Source organism: Drosophila albomicans, chromosome 2L (assembly GCF_009650485.2).
Source record: "Drosophila albomicans strain 15112-1751.03 chromosome 2L, ASM965048v2, whole genome shotgun sequence".
NCBI classification, from domain to species: Eukaryota; Metazoa; Arthropoda; class Insecta; order Diptera; family Drosophilidae; genus Drosophila; species Drosophila albomicans.
The window spans coordinates 8,330,041-8,351,829 of NC_047628.2; the positions used below are offsets into that span (position 1 = coordinate 8,330,041).

General features: G+C 33.1%; 3 protein-coding genes across 3 annotated transcripts in view; 2 read left to right on the plus strand and 1 right to left on the minus strand.

The window, feature by feature from the left end:
- Positions 1-21,789, minus strand: part of LOC117566107 (sodium/potassium/calcium exchanger Nckx30C) — a 48,009-nt gene that overhangs the window by 18,258 nt on the left and 7,962 nt on the right. The window contains 1 exon segment of the mRNA XM_034245577.2: positions 15,471-16,087. Coding sequence (XP_034101468.2) covers positions 15,471-16,087 — 617 coding nt within the window.
- LOC117566108 (uncharacterized) lies at positions 1,290-2,645 on the plus strand. The gene has a single exon (XM_034245578.2). It carries the CDS (start codon positions 1,401-1,403, stop codon positions 2,073-2,075), a length of 675 nt encoding a protein of 224 aa, XP_034101469.2. The 5' UTR covers positions 1,290-1,400; the 3' UTR covers positions 2,076-2,645.
- LOC117566109 (uncharacterized) lies at positions 20,340-20,984 on the plus strand. Its single transcript, XM_034245579.2, has one exon. The coding sequence runs from the start codon at positions 20,381-20,383 to the stop codon at positions 20,756-20,758; it is 378 nt and encodes a 125-aa protein (XP_034101470.2). The 5' UTR covers positions 20,340-20,380; the 3' UTR covers positions 20,759-20,984.

Below are 21,789 nucleotides of genomic sequence, written 5' to 3' on the forward strand. Positions count from 1 at the left end.
ATACGCTTTGAGAACTCGTCAATCCAGATCCCATTCATAAAAATGCGGAGCTGAAACTGGAATTGGAACTGGGGCATGTGTAGGGCGATTCAAGATCGAACGAAACTAGCAATGAAACTAACTAACAAATAACTAACCTGAGGCCAATTAGCGTGTGGCTCGTGCCCAGGTGAACTACCTCATGGTTCATTATAATGCTAATTAATTGGCAAGTCATGTTGTTTTGCCAGTTTGATAGGCTACACTCATTCACGTTTCAATATAACTCAGTCGTTGAATGACGTAAAACCCTAGAGGATCTATGAAATAGGTGTATAAAAATAGTTTAGCTGCGATTGAGTGAAAAACATCGAATGAGAGAGAATAGAAATTGTTTTGCGTTAATAGACGAAATTGATCGGATATTTTCCTTTTAATATGTCTTTTTCTCTATGGGTTTTGTGATCTTTTTTTTTTTTTTGGTCAAAACAGATGTGAAATCATGCTAAAAGCATTTTATAATAAACGGCAGTTACTTCAGCTGCTTAAATCGCATAATAAATTATTTAAACACGCATGAATCACTTTTGCACAATTTCAAAAACTCAGCGCAGGTTCAAAAATTTCGCCCAGGCAAACAAAAAAAAAACCGAACTCAAACCCGACAATGCAGACAAAGACGTCGTCAACCACGAAGCTGAATTCGAAATACGAAATCGAAATCGAAGGCGAAGGCGAAGGCGAATCACAATAAAACACTTGACCAAATGATCTAAGAAATGTAAATTGCAAAATATATATGCTTACAGTGAACCTGAGTGACTGTGTGCGACGACTCTCTCGGTCTCGATAGTTCGATATTTGTTTTGTAACTCAAAGCACGGCTCAATTTGTCACTCAACCAGTTTGGTCATTCAATGCAATCCGCGCCACCTGTCTCAATGAAGGGGCAGACCCCAAACCAGTTCCAAGAATTAATGCAGATATTCCTGGGATTTCAGATTGACGTCGACTTTGTTTACGTTCACGTTCATATATACTTGTTGACGATATAACTATTCAAAGCTGATAATGATAAAGCCAAGCGCCTCAAGCTGCCCCCTAGCTAATGTGACGGACGAACCGACTGAGAGACAGACCGATTACTCGAAGTCGCTTTGACTCAGTCTTTGTTTCTCTTTCTGTCTCTGTTTGTGTCTCTATCTGTGCTTGAGACTCAGTTGTATTTTGAGCTGGTGTGTGAGCTGGCTGCATTGATCGTTGATTTGTCGATGGCTGCGCTGTGCTTTTATTATATAGCAGTGTTATGCGCTCTGTGCACATCATTTAGTAACGAATCTTGAACCCAAACACAACGAATAATCGCGCGCGCACGCGTCGTTCAAAGTAATCTCAAGCAAACGGGAACAACACCAGCGACAATGTTTCAGAAAAGGATTATCGAAGTGTTTACATTGCTATTTTATTGGATGGTTATCACGCCAGCGATCTATCAATATTGCAAAACACAAAATTGGATACTCTGGGATTTAAATAAACCATTTCAATCATTTTCGGATCATGCGACATTCGCATTGTGTTTACTCGCTGGTTACGTGACCTTTTATCGCATTGTCATCTTCATCTACATGAAGCTGAAAGTCTGCGATGTTAAAATGTGGCATAAACTGAAGAAAACCCAGGAGGATCCCGAGTCACAGCTTAGCGATAAATCACACTATCAAGCCGTATCCACGGAAAATCTGGATACCGTTGATGGTCACAAAGCGGACAAAATGATGCCCAAAGTGATACGCACCATTAGCCATCCGCTGTTGATCGAAAGTGATCTGGCTCGCATACACATCAAACATGAGACACGTCCATTGCGCAGTGCGACTTTGCCACGCGAACAGCAACAACGACTGGGCCAAAATCAAATCTCTAGTCCAACGCCTAGTCTACGCTCAGCACCACCTGTGCCAGCAACTCCGCCCCGCACTCCGGGCATGGCTCGAAAGTTGAGCCATGGTGTCATCATGTCCCCAGACGTCTTAATGGGCACAACAACACATCACTCACATCATTCACACCTGCGGCAAGGGGTCAAGACGTGATTAGTGAAAAAGAGAGAGCGAGAGCGTTTGATCGAAGTGAATCAGCATTCAAGTATTAGCATTAGCACAACACCAAAGAATCACAAGCGATGGACAAGTTCTGTCTGCAAATTATAGGCAATTCTTAAATGAATTTTTCAATTATTCCATCATTGCAGCACTTGCAGTGTTTTAAATTAAACGACATTTTATTTATATATTCGAGTTGTAGGCAATTTTCAAATTCATTTTTTAATCTTTCGATCAGCATTTCTCATTGAAGTATTTGCAATGTTTCAAAATATTCCAAGTGGGATACTTTCTCAAACAATTTAAGCATTTCGAAAATTAAGATTATTTCGAAGGTTTAAATGTTTTTTGTAAAATGGTAACACTTCTTGTAACAGGAAGTAACCATTCAGTAAGTTATTTAAGTAGCGAATACCTACACTTAATTATTTGTGTATTTGTAATCTAAATATAAGGGATCAGCTTAACTGAAAACATATTATGTATTATATTTAATAATATATTCCAATAAATCGAATCAATGTCCAAAATGTAAAAATTTCTTTCAACATTTTCTTCTCTCAAAAAAGTTATAGAACAGAATATATTGATTTTGTTTATTGTCTACAAAGTCATAAATAAATATAAAGGTAAAGCTAACGATAAATTAACTGGTATTTATTATTATTATTACAATTGTATTTCATTAATGACTATGAAATACAATTCTAAATAAATATTTTCTACTACGATGCATCTCAATACTACGCGTTTTATATTTTGCACTCGATGGTATATTTTGAATGTGACACAATGTCATTATATCAAATATGGGCTTTGTTATATTTTTAGTATCTTACAATTCAATACACAGGTATTAAAGAAGAATGTTGTTTTTAATTTAAGTGAGTAATATTCAAAAATAAATAGGTTTATTAAAAGACCGCAAACTTTTAGTTGTTCTTATTCTTATATTCTTATATTACTTCATTAGTTGGTAATCGGATGTTTAGAGAAACAAGTGTTTTAATTTCCGTCAAATATGTTTGGCGAACAAATTGTTGAAGTGTGTTGAAGTGGGGGATCTTTGTTCCAATCTTGATGGCTAATTCAAGAAATACGACATCAATACGAATTCCCTTTTACCCATATACCTTTTACCTTTTACATTCAGCATTGTAATATATACATTCTTTCAAATAAAGTCATTAGAGCAAATTACACAGAACTAAGTATGAGTTAGATTATCAACTGGAGGAAAAAAAATCGTACTACCAAAATCTGGACTGTGATGGACATTCTTATGTGGGAAGTATTCCTCCATAGAAGGCACCCACCCCTCTCGGACCACCTCCAGCACCTCCTCTTGGCATTTCAAAAATAATTGTGGAACACGAAGCGGAAATATACGCGTGTCCGGTGTAATTGTGTATTGCATAAATAATATGTGGTATATGCTACTTAAATTAAGCTTATTTTCAAATAATAATGCTGTAATATGTTAATTCAAAACCAATAAAATCCAATACCTAGAGCTTTTTCTATTTTAAACCTATTTATAGGGGAGAAGGGTATTATAATAACAGAATGTAGCAGATAGAAGGTGACATTTCTGACCCCATGAGACCCTAAAGCCATTTTGGCCTGTATGAACATCCAGTCCTTAGAGACTATATAAGATAGAGCTAAAATTTTTTTTACGGCACTTGGTGTTGGTGAGCTCAAATAAATTTTATTTATATTTTTATTAGTTAGTTACACAATTATTGATATTCCTTTATTTGTTTTGTATTTATTATCAACATAAAGTATTTAAATTATTTTAATTTTTAACCATTTTATAAAATTTAGCGAATAATTAAAAAAAAAAAAACATTTTAGAAACGAAAGCGCAGTTTCTTCACTTTATCCGAAATATTCATCTTGGACTCAATCTCTTTCTTTATAGCCATTTTTGAGTGCTTTTCCTTTCCTTTAAGCACGATCTTTTTATCAAGTTTCTTCAATTCACCGTAAAAGTACATGGTAATTCGATAAAAAGTTATGTACACTATGACACTGAGAAAACAAAACGCAAGTAGGGGTTGAAATGTCTTGTCAAATTCACCACGTAATTTGTTAATGTCGACCCAATCTCGTTGCTTGCACTCTTCATGAGCATATGGAATAAATTGCGTCCAATAACTAATTACTAGGAATAATTCCAAGAATGTATGTTCAAACATCCTGAATATAAGACTGATGAATGTTGTTTCTCTGTATATACCTTATAACGAACTGAAAAGAGTTTTACTAAGACCTTACGATAATAAAAAGTTATCGCAAAAAAATGTATACTATATGAAGTTCGTTATTCAGCTTCTGATTTAAAAATAGGTAAATATGCTGGTAAAATATAAATTTTCCATAAAATAAAAATCTGATTAACCCATAAACAGGAGCATTTCGAATGGTGAATTTAAATGAATGTTTAACAATATTCAGAGTCATAAAAACAGAGGCATGAATTCTTATTTCCAAAACCTATTAGAGAGAATCCGTACTAGCGTTAAACCAAAGTGTAAATGATTGATAACAATAGCTTGACTATAAATTTATTTTGAAATAAATGAACAGAATCTTGCGGTTGCAGACTCAAATAAGTAAGGAAGTTTAGTCGAGTGTGCTCGGCCGTGAGATATCCGCTACCCATTTTGAATAAAACCCAACTATTATGAGATTATTCTCAAAATATACCAAAATAATATACCACAAAGCTTTAACAAATATGCGAAAGGGTATTTTTGGTAAATTGATATGGTACATTCAAAATATACCAGATTGTCAGCCACATTAACTAAGACCCATAGTAAGGAGACGTTTTTGCCCATACAAAAGTATTTCTTTAATAACACCAACTGTTTTTATCTGATCGCATCCAAATTTCAAGAATCGTTAATACTACTGTTATTATTACAATTACGCTAGCTATTTGATATTTGTTAATTTGCAGGGTAGGACGTGGAGTGGCAAAAAATTGAAACAAACTTGATCTGCGTGCAAACATAACAAATGCTGTAGAATAAAATTATAGCTCTATCTCTTATAGTCTCTGAGATCCAGTGTTTCATACGGACGGACGGACAGACGGACATGGCTAGATCGCCTTGGCTGTTGACGATGATCAAGAATAAGTATACTGTATAGGGTCGGAGATGCCTCCCTCTACCTGTTACATACATTTCCTGCCGGCAAAAAGTTATAATACTCTTCTACCCTATGGGTACCTGGTATAAAAAGAGTTCTGTCCGCTCAGTTTTTAGCCTCTATGTTAAGGGGGCCCAATTATATTCGTTGTATTCCTTATATACGATCTTATTAATATCAAGCCATAGGCAGATTAAAAAAGAGCAAGCATAAATTCTTAGTTCTAAAAGTATATATAAGAAAAGTATTCGAATTCCTTTTGTTTTCATGTTTTTTTTTTATAAAATTCAGCATATAATTAATTTTATATTTGTCTGGGGGTAAGATTTTCGTGGCAATGCTCATATATTTAATAAATACAAGAAAAATACACAATGTCAAATATAATTAATGTGTAGTTTTTCACATGTAAGAAAGTTGATTTCCAGAAAAATGAAGTCAATTATTTTTGGAAACGAAAACGCAGACGTGATTAGTGAAAAAGAGAGAGCGAGAGCGTTTGATCGAAGTGAATCAGCATTCAAGTATTAGCATTAGCACCACACCAAAGAATCACAAGCGATGGACAAGTTCTGTCTGCAAATTATAGGCAATTCTTAAATGAATTTTTCAATTATTCCATCATTGCAGCACTTGCAGTGTTTTAAATTAAACGACATTTTATTTATATATTCGAGTTGTAGGCAATTTTCAAATTCATTTTTTAATCTTTCGATCAGCATTTCTCATTGAAGAATTTGCAATGTTTCAAAATATTCCAAGTGGGATACTTTCTCAAACAATTAAAGCATTTCGAAAATTAAGATTATTTCGAAGGTTTTAAATTTTTTTTGTAAAATGGTAACACTTCTTGTAACAGGAAGTAACCATTCAGTAAGTTATTTAAGTAGCGAATACCTACACTTAAATATTTGTGTATTTGTAATCTAAATATAAGGGATCAGCTTAACTGAAAATAATTTGTTCCAATAAATCGAATCAATGCCCAAAATGTAAAAATTTCTTTCAACATTTCCTTCTCTCAAAAAAGTTATAGAACAGAATATATTGATTTTGTTTATTGTCTACAAAGTCATAAATAAATATAAAGGTAAAGCTAACGATAAATTAACTGGTATTTATTATTATTATTACAATTGTATTTCATTAATGACTATGAAATACAATTCTAAATAAATATTTTCTACTACGATGTATCTCAATACTACGCGTTTTATATTTTGCACTCGATGGTATATTTTGAATGTGACACAATATCATTATATCAAATATGGGCTTTGTTATATTTTTAGTATCTTACAATTCAATACACAGGTATTAAAGAAGAATGTTGTTTTTAATTTAAGTAAAATTAAATAGGTTTATTGGGTTGTTCTTATTCTTATATTCTTATATTACTTCATTAGTTGGTAATCGGATGTTTAGAGAAACAAGTGTTTTAATTTCCGTCAAATATGTTTGGCGAACAAATTGTTGAAGTGTGTTGAAGTGGGGGATCTTTGTTCCAATCTTGATGGCTAATTCAAGAAATACGACATCAATACGAATTCCCTTTTACCCATATACCTTTTACCTTTTACATTCAGCATTGTAATATATACATTCTTTCAAATAAAGTCATTAGACATACGTTTATGGAGCAAATTACACAGAACTAAGTATGAGTTAGATTATCAACTGGAGGAAAAAAAATCGTACTACCAAAATCTGGACTGTGATGGACATTCTTATGTGGGAAGTATTCCTCCATAGAAGGCACCCACCCCTCTCGGACCACCTCCAGCACCTCCTCTTGGCATTTTAAAAATAATTGTGGAACACGAAGCGGCCTGTATGAACATCCAGTCCTTAGAGACTGTATAAGATAGAGCTAAAATTTTTTTTACGGCACTTGGTGTTGGTGAGCTCAAATAAATTTTATTTATATTTTTATTAGTTATATTTGATAAATGTTATTCACATTTTACACAATTATTGATATTCCTTTATTTGTTTTGGATTTATTATCAACATAAAGTATTTAAATTATTTTAATTTTTAACCATTTTATAAAATTTAGCAAATAATTAAAAAAAAAAAAAACATTTTAGAAACGAAAGCGCAGTTTCTTCACTTTATCCGAAATATTCATCTTGGACTCAATCTCTTTCTTTATAGCCATTTTTGAGTGCTTTTCCTTTCCTTTAAGCACGATCTTTTTATCAAGTTTCTTCAATTCGCCGTAAAAGTACATGGTAGTTCGATAAAAAGCTATGTACACTATGACACTGAGAAAACAAAACGCAAGTAGGGGTTGAAATCTCTTGCTAAATTCAACATCTAATTTGTTAATGTTGACCCAATCTCGTTGTTTGCACTCTTCATGAGCATATGGAATAAATTGCGTCCAATAACTAATTACTAGGAATAATTCCAAGAATGTATGTTCAAACATCCTGAATATAAGACTGATGAATGTTGTTTCTCTGTATATACCTTATAACGAACTGAAAAGAGTTTTACTAAGACCTTACGATAATAAAAAGTTATCGCAAAAAAATGTATACTATATGAAGTTCGTTATTCAGCTTCTGATTTAAAAATAGGTAAATATGCTGGTAAAATATAAATTTTCCATAAAATAAAAATCTGATTAACCCATAAACAGGAGCATTTCGAATGGTGAATTTAAATGAATGTTTAACAATATTCAGAGTCATAAAAACAGAGGCATGAATTCTTATTTCCAAAACCTATTAGAGAGAATCCGTACTAGCGTTAAACCAAAGTGTAAATGATTGATAACAATAGCTTGACTATAAATTTATTTTGAAATAAATGAACAGAATCTTGCGGTTGCAGACTCAAATAAGTAAGGAAGTTTAGTCGAGTGTGCTCGGCCGTGAGATATCCGCTACCCATTTTGAATAAAACCCAACTATTATGAGATTATTCTCAAAATATACCAAAATAATATACCACAAAGCTTTAACAAATATGCGAAAGGGTATTTTTGGTAAATTGATATGGTACATTCAAAATATACCAGATTGTCAGCCACATTAACTAAGACCCATAGTAAGGAGACGTTTTTGCCCATACAAAAGTATTTCTTTAATAACACCAACTGTTTTTATCTGATCGCATCCAAATTTCAAGAATCGTTAATACTACTGTTATTATTACAATTACGCTAGCTATTTGATATTTGTTAATTTGCAGGGTAGGACGTGGAGTGGCAAAAAATTGAAACAAACTTGATCTGCGTGCAAACATAACAAATGCTGTAGAAAAAAATTATAGCTCTATCTCTTATAGTCTCTGAGATCCAGTGTTTCATACGGACGGACGGACGATGATCAAGAATAAATATACTGTATAGGGTCGGAGATGCCTCCCTCTACCTGTTACATACATTTCCTGCCGGCAAAAAGTTATAATACCCTTCTACCCTATGGGTACCTGGTATAAAAAGAGTTCTGTCCGCTCAGTTTTTAGCCTCTATGTTAAGGGGGCTCAATTATATTCGTTGTATTCCTTAGGATCTTATTAATATCAAGCCATAGGCAGATTAAAAAAGAGCAAGCATAAATTCTTAGTTCTAAAAGTATATATAAGAAAAGTATTCGAGTTCCTTTTGTTTTCATGTTTTTTATAAAATTCAGCATATAAATAATTTTATATTTGTCTGGGGGTAAGATTTTCGTGGTAATGCTCATATATTTAATAAATACAAGAAAAATACACAATGTCAAATATAATTAATGTGTAGTTTTTCACATGTAAGAAAGTTGGTTTCCAGAAAAATGAAGTCAATTATTTTTGGAAACGAAAACGCAGCCTGGATATCCATGAACGTTTCTCCATTTTATCCGGAATAACCATATTTGCCTGAACATCTTTTTTTACCATATTGGTTGAGTACTTTTCCTTTCCTTTACGATTTTTTTATCAAGTTTCTTCAATTCGCCGTATAAGTACATAGTAAATCGATAAACAAGTGCATACACCATGGTAATGATAAGACAAAACACTAAAAAGCGTTGGTACGTGTCTTCAAAAGCTCTAAATCTAAAATTGACCAACTCTTTTTTTTTGCACTCTTCATAAGCATATGGTGCGAACTGCGTCCAATAACCAATTGCAAGGAATACTTCCAAGAATGTTCTTTCAAACATCCTGAATAAAACACTGGCGAATGTTGTTTCTCTGTTAAAGTATAGAACGAACTGAAAAGAGTTTTGCTAAGAATTCACGAGGATAAAAATTTATCGCAAAAAAAGTGCTTCTGATTTAAAAATACGTACGAGTAAACTAGCTTTGTTTAATCTAACAATTATTAAATTTAAATAAAAAATAGGGGCATTTCGCACCATCTGCGTATGGCTTCTGCGTAAAGCTGTATTATACATATATATACATATTTTAATACTTCGATTCTTTGATCAAGTTTCTTCAATTCGTCATAAAGGCACATGGCAAATTAATGGCAACAAACACTACGACACGTCATAAGCAAATGGGAAGAGCCGCATCCTATAAATAGATGTGAAGAATTCTTCCAAGATTCTCTTTTCAAAGATCCTGAATGGAACATAGATGAATGTTGTGTTTCTGTATAAGCTATACAACAAACTGAAAAGCTTTTTACGAATAACGCACAATGTTTATATGTAAGTTATCACTGTAAAACGTATACTAAATGAAGTTCTATATTTAGATTCAGATTTAATGATAGGTAGACTATTTTTAAATATTTTTTTTGGATAAGACATGTATTAATTATTAATTATAATTATGAATCTATATATGCTTGAGAATATTAAACTTCACGAATTTTAATGGGTCTAGATATTTATTATTTATCATATTGTTCTGTATTCCGGATGGAAAGAAATTTCAAGAAAAACAAAGCACATGAGATAAATTTTGATTAAAATTTAATTCGGTTGTATAATTTATATTTACAAATATATTTATATATAATATTTAAAGTGATACAAACTCCCTTTCTGTACAGTCAACACCTAATCCCCGACTCTTAAACGAAAGCTAAGTTGCGGAAATGTTGGCTAGCTATTTTTAAATTATATTGTGGTTTATGTGTGGAGTTATGAATAATAGAAGAATGTAGCCTTTACTGTATGGCGATACATGTTTATTTTTTAAATTATAACTAGTTGTATTTGTGAGTTTCAGCGAAGTTCACGCAGTCGGATCGTCCAGCAATGATACGAAAAATTATTGTGGAAATATTCACATTTATCTTATACTGGATTTTAATTGCACCCCTTGTAGTTAGCATTTGCTCAACAAAAAAATGGGTTACCTGGGAGGATGAAGAACGTATGGAATCTATAAAAGGCATTTCTGCGATGGTTCTCGGACTGGTGGCGGGCTATGTGGTGATCTATCTGATTGTTGTAGTCGTGTATCTAAAGATAAACATCTGTACGATGAAAGAATGGCATAATCACGAAGCAAATAATATCGAAATGCTGAATGCAGAAAAGGTATACTATGGAAGAGAAGAAGATGTGAATGAGGACCATATCGATGGCCCACGAACATTACGCCGAACTCAAAATATGCCCCCCTATCCCCTCTATCAATATCGGCGACCAATAGAAGGAGTTCACCCACCAACTCAAAATCCAACAAAACAGAAACAAAATAAAAGGCAAGATGCACCACCCCCACCATATACAGCGCCAGAGAATTAGTCTGATGATTAAGAAAGCAGAACTACAAAGCAAACAAAATATTCTAATAAATAATTATAAAATGTTCAACTTTTTGTCAATATTAAATAAAGTTTCTGCTGAACAATCGTAACAAAAAATTCTAATATTATTATTATTTCATCCAGTTTACTGCTTTTACCATATATGACCATATAACATATATTATAAAGAAATAGCTGTGTTCAACTTAGGTGAACTCATTTATCAAGAATATATATAGGGTCATGGCAGTGAGTGTTAATCATAAATAAATAGGTTGATTAGTAATCACCATCAATAATTATATCGAAAGACCGCAAACTTAAAGTTATATATGCTGTGTAATGTACATTGTAGAAATTACTTTATTATTCTAGTTTAGTTCGAAAACTGCTGTTAAGAGAGACGTGTGTTTTATTTTCCGTCAAATATGTTTGGCGAACAAATTGTTGAAGTGTGTACAATACTTGGGTATTGGGGGATCTTTGCTCCAATATTTATCTCCTTCATGGATTGGGAATTCGAGGGTAATCCAATGGATACCTTCTTTAAGCAATCCGATAGGCCCTTATATCTAATAGGAGGTTATCTGGTTACCTTCCGCATTGTCCTATATACATTCTTCCAAATGAAGTCATTAGACTTACGTTTATGGAGCCAATTACAGAGAACTAAGTATGAGTTGGATTATCAACTGGAGGAAAAAAAATTGTACTACAAAAATCTAGACTGTGTAGATGGAGATTCTTATGTGGAAAGTATTCCCCGTAAGAAGGCACCCACCCCCTCTCGGACCACCTCCAGCACCGCCTCTTGGTATTTCAACAATAATTGTGGAGCACGAAGCGGAAATATACGCGTGCCCGGAGTAACTAACTATATTATTTAAATTAAGCTTATTTTCAAATAATAATGCTGTAATATGTTATGTGAAAACCAATAAACTCCAATAACTAGAAGTTTTTTACATTGCTTTATAGGGGAGAAGGGTATTATAACTGTCTGCCTACATTCAGCATATATGTACATATCTTACTTTCATTTATATTCTTGATCAGCTTCAACAGACATGAGGATAATGCCATGTCCGTCTGTCTGTTTGCCTGTCCGTCTTTTAGTGTCTATGACTTGTTATTGCTGAACGCTGATTAAATTTCTTTTAGATTATTCTCATGCCCATTTAATTCCAAGGAAATCAGAAACTCTTTCAACGACCAAAATCGGCAGCAGTTGTCGGGTTTGGATTGCCTTAGTTTCTACTTATATATTTTGTGTTCTATATATGAAGAATGGTATACAAATTTTAAATGATTATTAATATTCCTTTATTTATTTAGGATTTAAAAGTATTGGATTTCTTAACTTTAAAGCTATTCTATAAAATTAAACATATAAATTGTTTTTTTTTTCGCATTTTAAAAATACAATAAAAGTACATAACGCCAAAGGATTAATGTATAGTTATCAACAATCAAGACAATTATTTTTTAGTAACGCAGCCGGGATATCCATGAACGTTTCTCCAGTTTATCCGAAATATTCATTTTTGCCTCAACAGCTTTCTTTATTACATCTTTTGAGTACTTTTTCTTTGCTGCACGCACGATTTTTTTATCAAGTTTCCTCAATTCGCCGTGTAAGTATTGGGTAATTCGATTAAGAGTCATAAATACTATGACACTAAGAACACCAAACGCGAAAATAGCTGGAAAAGTCGCTCTTATTGCCCCCATGTCAAGTTTAACCCAATTCCGTTCTTCGCACTCTTCAAAAGCATATGGTACTATCTTTAGCCAATATATAATTACGAGAAATACTTCCAAAAGTCTATCTTCAAACATCCTGAATAGAACACAGAGGAATGTTGTTTCTCTGATTAAGGTATAGAACGAACTGAGAAGTTTTTAGTTTATAAAGCATGATGATTAAAAACTATTGTAAAACCACAGATTATTCAGCTTCTGATTTATAAATAGTTAAGTATGATAGGATATTTTTAAATAAAGTCGCCACAATAAATGTATACATTTGTATATAATCTTGAGGTTTCAAAACAATTATTCATTTCAGTAAATTTCTACAATTTTTCAGTAAAATTTAAATTGTGTTAGAATTTCAAATTAAATATTCAAAAATTTAAATGGACCTATTTATTATTTATCGAATCAAAATTAAATCAATAATCAATTCGCGGAAATGCTGTCATTTTTATATTATCAACAATTGCAGAATGTAGCCTCTTTGTGAAATAGCCGAAGATGGAAGAGAAAATGTAGGTGGAGGACGAGATTAATGGCTCACGAACTTTATCACACTATCAATATTGGCGATCAATAGAAGGAGTTCAACCATCAACTACAAAGGAAACAATCAGAAACACAATAAAAGGCAATATGCACCACCTTAACCATATTCAGGGCCTGAGAATCAGTCTGCTGATTGAGAAAGCAGAACTACGATGCAAATGATTCTAATAAGAATTTATAAGAATATTCAAATTTGTAAAAATATTTTATAAAGGTTCTTTTGAACAAACGCGTAAACAAATTTTTTGTTTGTAACTTGTAATTAGTACATCCTGTTAGGTGAAATTATTTAAAAATAATATAAACAGAGCATTAATCACAAACAAATCGATTATCCAGTAGTGACCATCGCTAATCGAAAGACCGCAACTAGAGGAATCAAAATCGTAATTCCAAAATCGTATCGATTGTGATTTGTATTATTATACTGCTAAATACTATAATAATATAGATATTATATTATTTCCATAGTATTTAATTTAATAAATTCACAAGCTTATAATATTATATTTGCAGAGAATTAAGATAAATAAGATTAATAAATTCCACGTACACTGAGTAACGTTGTTATTATTTCAAATACCCAAAAATGCACTATAGAATTTCAAGTATTCATGTCTTGCAGAAAATTTACAAAACTAGGGATGTCCGTTAAACATAAGAATGTTCGCTATACATGGTATAAGATTTAAAGAATAAAACATGATTTCATTTAAAGAATTTAACCGGTGTAGTTGAAACATTTGAATACGCCGTCCTTTCACAAACGGAATTAACGCTGGTCGTTGATTCAATGCAAAAACTATCTGTCAGGTAATTGGTAAGTTTTCGTTTCTCCAATATTTTTGCAATGATTGTCATACTTTTAAATATTGAAAATATCTATAGCTGGATATCATCAACATTTGATCTCCATTTTGTGTAGTTTACTGTGGGAAATTTTACTTAAATGGTAAGTTGAGTATTTCATAAATCAAGTCATACTGTGCGGATCAAAAAAAGCAAGCATTTAAATGTGGAGGCACTACGACACATGCGTGAGCGCGAACGAGAGAGAATATCAGCGCTCCATAATCAAGTTCAGATCAAATTCAAGTTCAAGCTGTGTGCACAGTTTGATTGGCTGCATGCAAAGTTGTATTTGTATGTGTTGTCGCTGCTGTCTGTGTGTTTCTTAGTGTGTGTATGTGGGTGAGTATTTATATGTAGAGTATATATGAGTTAATAAGTCGTTAGACGCATAACAAATGAGAAGGTGTTTTAGTAAATAAACAAACGCTAAGCACTAAGAACTGAATCTTTAGCTAGAGTTAAGATTGCTTAGCGCATGAAGAATAAATGTAAGTTTGTCAAATGTAAATAATAAATTCAAGAGTTAGTTGAAAACAATAGATAGATTGAACGATAGGTGAGACTAACCAGTTGACAGTTGGCAGTTGAAATTCACGATTAAACGTCCGATGGGAAAGTTGCGAAACATCGGAACACAAAAATAAAAAACCCCATTACATTAAGTCATGTTGATGAGTCATTCGTATGTATGTAGAGCATGATCTAACGTGTCGAAATCAGTTATTAAATTGAATTATCTTTCACCTTTTTGTGTCACCTGTAATAGTCCGCGTAACCTTGACAGATTTCGGAAATATTTCATGAAAGTATCACTATGGACTGGTTTTAAGTGAAAAAAGATTGAGTTAAAACTGAAACTCAGGTGAAATTCAAGCTGCGCAATTATTGTCATCTCATCATCATCATCATCATCATGATAGTAATGATGATCGTCATCAGCATCTTATATTCAATGCCAAAGTCGCATTTCATGTTAGTCATGCAAGTTTCATGTCCGATTGCAACCGCACGTGGTGCCTGCCCTTAGTCATAGTAACTAGCACAGCTGTTAACTGGTTAGTGTCAAGTTGTTGGAAAAATGCATTTGAAAAGTATTACTAGACCAAAGTAAGAAGAAGCATACTTAACAAAAAAATGAGAATCATACGAAATTATTTCCTGGCAAAGGATTTGAATTTTCGTTTCTTTTTTTCATATTAATTTTTGCTTTTTTTTTTTGCAGACAATTTGCAAATTTTACTTTCGCTTAAACGACTTTTGCAATTCGTTTTTATACATTTCTTTAGCATTTTTTTTTTTTTTTTTTTTTTGATCTTTTAAGAATTGGAATTTGTTTGCAAAAAAACTTCCCAACTACTTACTGCTGGCATAAGTTGATCTGTACTTCTGACGCGAGTCACCTTGTTTTTGGTAATCATCTTCTTGACGCAATGCTCCACCTGTACGTTCCACTTCATGAAGGTCACATAGGCAATATAGATGGTGAACAGGATGAGTGCCTCCCACCAGAATATGCGATTGTCGCGAAAAAAGTAGATCAACACCAGCAAACTGATGCTGTAGAATGAGCAATCGCGGAATAATGGCCACCATGTCAGCGATAATACAGTTCTTGAGAATAGCGCACACATCCCAATCACGAAGAGTATGTTAAAGACGGCCGATCCAACAATCGTACCAATGCCAACATCATCGAACGACACGAAAACGCCAATGACACTCGTGAAGAGCTCCGGGGCACTGCCACCCGCAGCCATAAACGTTGCGCCGGCAACATCGTCAGTGATGCCGAGCTTTTCAATGATTACGTCAAGGGAAGGCACGAAGAATTCATCGCAGACAATTGCCAGCGCCACAAACATGTATATAACACCGATGATGTGCAGGATGACAGCGCCGTTCTCGAGCTGTTCTTTCGTGAATAGATCTTTTGGAAATAATGGCGTTTTCGTGGTGTTTGAATTGTCGGTTGTAGTTTCTGGAATGAGCAGAGAATATGTTCGAAACGATATTGGTTAGTTGCATTCAGCTAATTGAACATTGTTAAGAGGCATTGTGTAAAAGAGACAAATATCTTTAGTTGGAGAAATACTATGCAACTCTTAATTGTTACGTATGTACATCTTAGAGATAGATTTAATTAAATAATCATATTTGAAATTGTCAAGTAACCTAATCTTGTTGTTTAAAAGTTGAATTCCTATTTGTTTTATTGATAATAGTTTAATATTTTATTCTTTCTGTTAAGGCCAATTCTATACTTATATATAATGAATAGTCATAGGTTTTTCTTCATTCATGTAATCAAATGCAATTATTTTGAAAATCCTATCCTCAACACAAAAGTTAAATGAAAAGAATAGCTAGAATAATTTTGAAATCTATTTAATAATTTACTTTTTGTTAAGACTTTAGGGCTTTAATTTGTGGTATTACTTTATATTGACAGAGGCTATAGTTAAATATCCTATTATTAGCTCAAAAAATTTAGTGAAACAATATCAGCCATAACAAACGAATTTTTGATTGTGCTTCTTTTCAATTCTTTACTATCATCCATTTTTTTGTGTCATATTTATTGTTGACAATATTTTAGGAGTTGTGGATCAACTTTATTGTGTAGCCCAATAAATAATTACAAATATTTCAAAATGCTTTCTAGATGTTAGATAAATACTCGTAATCATAATCGTAATCGAAACGTGGCAAATAGTAGTTAGCATTAAATGAGGAAGCCTGACCTTTAGCGCGATAAACGCTCCCAAGACACTTGGAATCGGCACTTTTGAGTGCCGTAAATACTATAGTTATTACTAAACACTTGTATTAAAACTCATACTCGACTCATACTCATAGTTAACTCCCCAATTACACATCCTCAATTAAATAGCTCGACCTTTTGCTGGCTGCGATGATAAAGAGGAAAAAAAAAACGCTCGCAAATCGCTGGCAAAACGCGTGGCGCAGGCGGCACCTTTTGTGCGATTTGCCACATAGCAATTAACCGTAAATTATGCAGCACATTTTGCAACAATTAACAGATTGCAACTGCAACTGCGAAACTGCAACAGCAACTTCAATTGGCAAATGTAAATGTTTATCATTAATTTGTACTCTTTTTTTTTGTTGCTGTTGTTTTTGTTGTATGAGCAATCATTTTGGCGCGTGTGCCGAACAAATAATCATCGCGTTTTTAATCGCCAGCAGCACAATCGCCGACTCTCCACTTGACTCTGTGGCTGTGACTGATTCATGTCATTAGTCTGTCTAAGCTGTTGTCATTCGTATTGTTTGTTGATTTATCATAAAAAAATGCGAAAATACATGAGTACTGAGTGTGCAGCAAGTCTTTGCGGCCTCCCTAAGAAATTCTTATCACTAAAGCAATTTTAGCTGTGCGTATTCATACTTGTACCGAGTCTATAATTAAATGAACTCATTTTCTCTTGTTGACTCACAATCTGTGGCTGGGCCTTGGTCAACCCAGAACATTACTCTTGATTCTATGAAAACCGGTTTTAAAAATAAAAAAAAGTCACAACTCATTCACCCAATTTGCATTGCGATAACGGGGCCCTACACACCCGCACAACAAAGTCTCTTGCCATCAGTTACAGATGAATTAAATACCCTGGAATAGTAATTTAAAAATTTCCAAGCATATTTAAATTACTTACTTTACGTGTTTAAGGGGCTATTAACTATTTTAAGATCTTGTAAGTGATGCCCTAAATAAATTCTCTACTTATTTTTTAACTATAACCTCATAAAAAATAGAACAAAAATAAACATATAACTTGCATAAATGTATTCGAGCAAAGTTAGAATGAATCACAAGTATGAATATATTAATTGTGTCCATTAGTAAATTCAATATAAAAATATTATTAATAATAATAATTCTTGAAAATTGTTTCGTAACATCCGGAATGCAGTAAAATGAATAACAAGGTTTTCTTTTAGAATTTTATTTATTTTATTTACCCTGAAATCTATACAAATAACGCTTAACTAAGCAGACCAAAATAAAATCCACATTCGAATGTAATAAAGAGAAATACAGATTTACGAAACAGGTTTACGCAAAATTTGTGAAGCAAGTAACCCTATAAGATATTCTCAATTCTCATTTTTATTCTCGCGTACTCTCTCTCTCTCTTATTCTCAATTTGCATGCAGTTAACGGGCTTCTACACACCCACACAATTGCTGAACCTGCCTTTCGAAAACTGCAGGCTGTCCCCCCTCGGTATACACCCTCCCTACATGCAACCTAAAAACAGAGGTTTTTCAGAACTCAACACGGGAACGTGCGCTATAAATCAATGTTACAAATGAATCACTTGCCAAATGCTTAATGAATGACGATTGCTGCACTTGGTGTATGAAAGATACCCTGTAATACTTAAGTATTTGCTTATTTAAACACTCACACAGACGATTAGTCATTTGAAGCTATTTTCAAAACTTCTCCTTGTAATGAATATCACTATTCAACATCCTATAATATGCATAATGCATTAGTAATCATAATACAATGTGTAATAGCAAATATTATGCATAAATAATTTGAAAACTTTCAAAATTGAGCAATTGTATGGAATACCCTACAATGTAAGTTAATTAAAAGATTTGTGTTTATTTTATTTAAATATTGAGCTTCAACTTCTGCGATTCTAAGCTTTTTTAATTCATCAACGACATTATGGGCATAAGTTTAAACAATCTTTCTCAGCTAGTAATGTAATTTATTTGCAGAGTATTTTGTAGTCTAGCAACGCTTTGTAGTCAAAACGTTACTTGTTTTTTATTTACTTGCAGGTAAGATAATTTGTATTTTGTTTGGATGTGGGCGTTCATTGAATAAGCTACAGTTAACACGGAGGTAACGCTTTGAATATCAAACCAGATCATCGAGAAATTGCGCTCATTAGAAATATGAATAAATAAATGACTAAGTGCAAAGCTGAGCTAGTCAAACTGACGGAAGACTTAACACCCGATAGGGAAGCAATCGACAGATATGGAAGCTTAAGATCTTAGACAAACAACTTCTAGATGCAAATTCTAGATATTCAAATAATAAATATTGAAGTCATTACGTAGAGGGAAGCCAGGTATGATCATTAAATAAATAGAATATAGTCTCAAGAAATGTTAATTAAACGAGTTGTTGCTATCAGAAGCGATAGTAACTTTTATGTCGAAAATAATGAAAGATATAAAAGTTGTTTACATAATCATTTATATTGAATTCCAGAATTGTTCAAGTTTTTTAAAGATCGAGTATTTATTTGTATAGAGTATTTATCATGACAGTTTGGCATTTATATATTGTCAGCAAACCAGATGTTATCTCAGATATTTTAGTATCATACATAAAGCAATCACGTCATAATACAAATTAGAAATTTTGTTAAATGTTAAACAATTGCTGTTATCGTCGCTAGTTGTTAATTCAAATTTGATAACGCGTAATGGAAAGTAGCATCAACACGAAACCTTATTTGATTAGGTGTTTATGAGATAACAAGAATAATATAAATAATAAAGTAGACCGAAATGTGGAAAATCCGAATTGGAAGAAGTTGAGCCAGAATTGTTCTGTACTTTTTTAAGCCGCATTTAAACTTTTTAAAAACAACAATTATAAAGGTTTTAAAAACATTATAGGATATGGCAATCGCAATGGTTATTATGAATCTTATGGTACATATATCTTAAATACAGTACTGTATCGATATATGAAATAAAGCTTATGGTATATTAAGTTGATCAAGCTGGTATCTCACAGTCGAGCACTCTCAACTGTATTTTTTTTAATAGAGCAATGACTAGTTCAATATGCTGATTGTTTTGAGCTTTGTTGTTAATTTGTTTGTTGTTGTTGTTGTTGTTTAGGTAACATTTTGTGGCAGGCCCAAATGTGGGCGCGTGTCGTGTCGTCTGCCTGGCTGTGGCTGTGGTTAGAGTTAATACTTAGAGGCCGACTCACGGTCGAAACCAGTTTCAATTGCCAAAGTGCCAAATGCCACAACAATTTGAATAACCGCTTGCACTCGAGGCAAGCGCGTCCGCTCAGCAAGCTTCTAGAGCAAGAACACACATACATTGGTGAGAGACACACCTACACAGGTAAAACCATAAACTGGCAATCTCAGACGTGATATGCGTCATACTCAAAGTCAAAGTGTGGAGAACAAAGCCGCAGAAGAGTCGCTTTTGCATTCGCATTCGCAATCAGTTGCAAATTGAAACTCGATTCGTTCAGATGGCAGCAGCAACCGTCGCCAGCAACCGCAGCATGGAGCAAACGTACATCAATCGGGTCACCATTCAACTGAAGCTGCCTCCACGCATCTACGAATGGCGCACTCTGGTCGCTGGCGTTGGCAAAGAGGCAAATGAAGCGCCTGTCGAATGCATTAGACACAACGGAAGCACATCAGCAGCACCACCAACACCAGCACGACCAGCAACAAAAACCACAAGAACACCGTCCCCAATGAAAGTGCCAAAAAATACGTCTATGTACACTCCCCCACTCATCTATGGCGATGAGGCAAAACATAAGAATCTCCTCCATACGCTGAGGAACTTCTATGATGTCGAACGCTTCCATAGCGACTGCAATCGCGTGACTAAGTGAGATGAAGTCAACAGCGGAACTGTAGCATAGTATATATACATACATATATATATAGAAATTATACATACTGTATACATAATATAAACATGCGGATATACTCTAAAATATTAACCCATTATGTGCCTGCAATATCGCCAAGTTTGGCTCTGTTATAAGTTAAATACAACTTGTGTGTATAGCATAATTGTTATAAATAATACAAAATAAATTTCCAATCTGATGAATTAATATTTGTGGTTTTATTTGAGTAAATTTTGCGATATTTACGCAGTTGTTTATACAAATTTAAAAGACATGATGTATAAAAGAAATGTATTTTATTTGTAGCTAAAATACATTTTTATTTGGTAAATGCATATATGAGAGTTGTTGTTGGAAGTTGTTTCTATAAATTGAGTAATCATAATATACATATGTATATAATAATATTGAAAAATTTCATGCGAAAATATTTGTAGTATATTGAATTCAGGTTCTGCGAAGTACTTTCTGAGAAATTTTAAAATGTCAGATTGGGATCTTTGTTTTTTGATTCAACACAATTTGCATAACAACGAGTTTTAACTTATTTTGTTATTTTGTCTCTTATAAAATAATTCAGATATATTCTAAATTTGAAAGCTATATACTATTCCAAACATTGCTTTATCGATAATACAAATTTTTCATTCGACCATTGAGAGATTGTAAATATAAAATAAATGTTTATGACAGCTATAAAAAAACCTTTAGAGACTTTCGCTATCTAAAGTTTATTGTCTTTGTTTTTATCTGTTCATACCTAGCTTTATCAATTAGTAGCATCATTCTTGATATCTTGAGTCATATTTGATTTATTTTTAACAATTCGACAAGATGTGCAGCGTAACGGGTTAAATTTTAGCGTAATTAAACGCAGCTCGATAAGAATATCAAAAGTAAGCGAAAATAAAAGCAAAAACTGTTAACTCGTTCGTGTTTTTTTTTGTGTTGGGCTTTAGCTGCTTTGCTTTTCGGATTTTTGTGCGACGTCATCAATGTGCATAAATCAC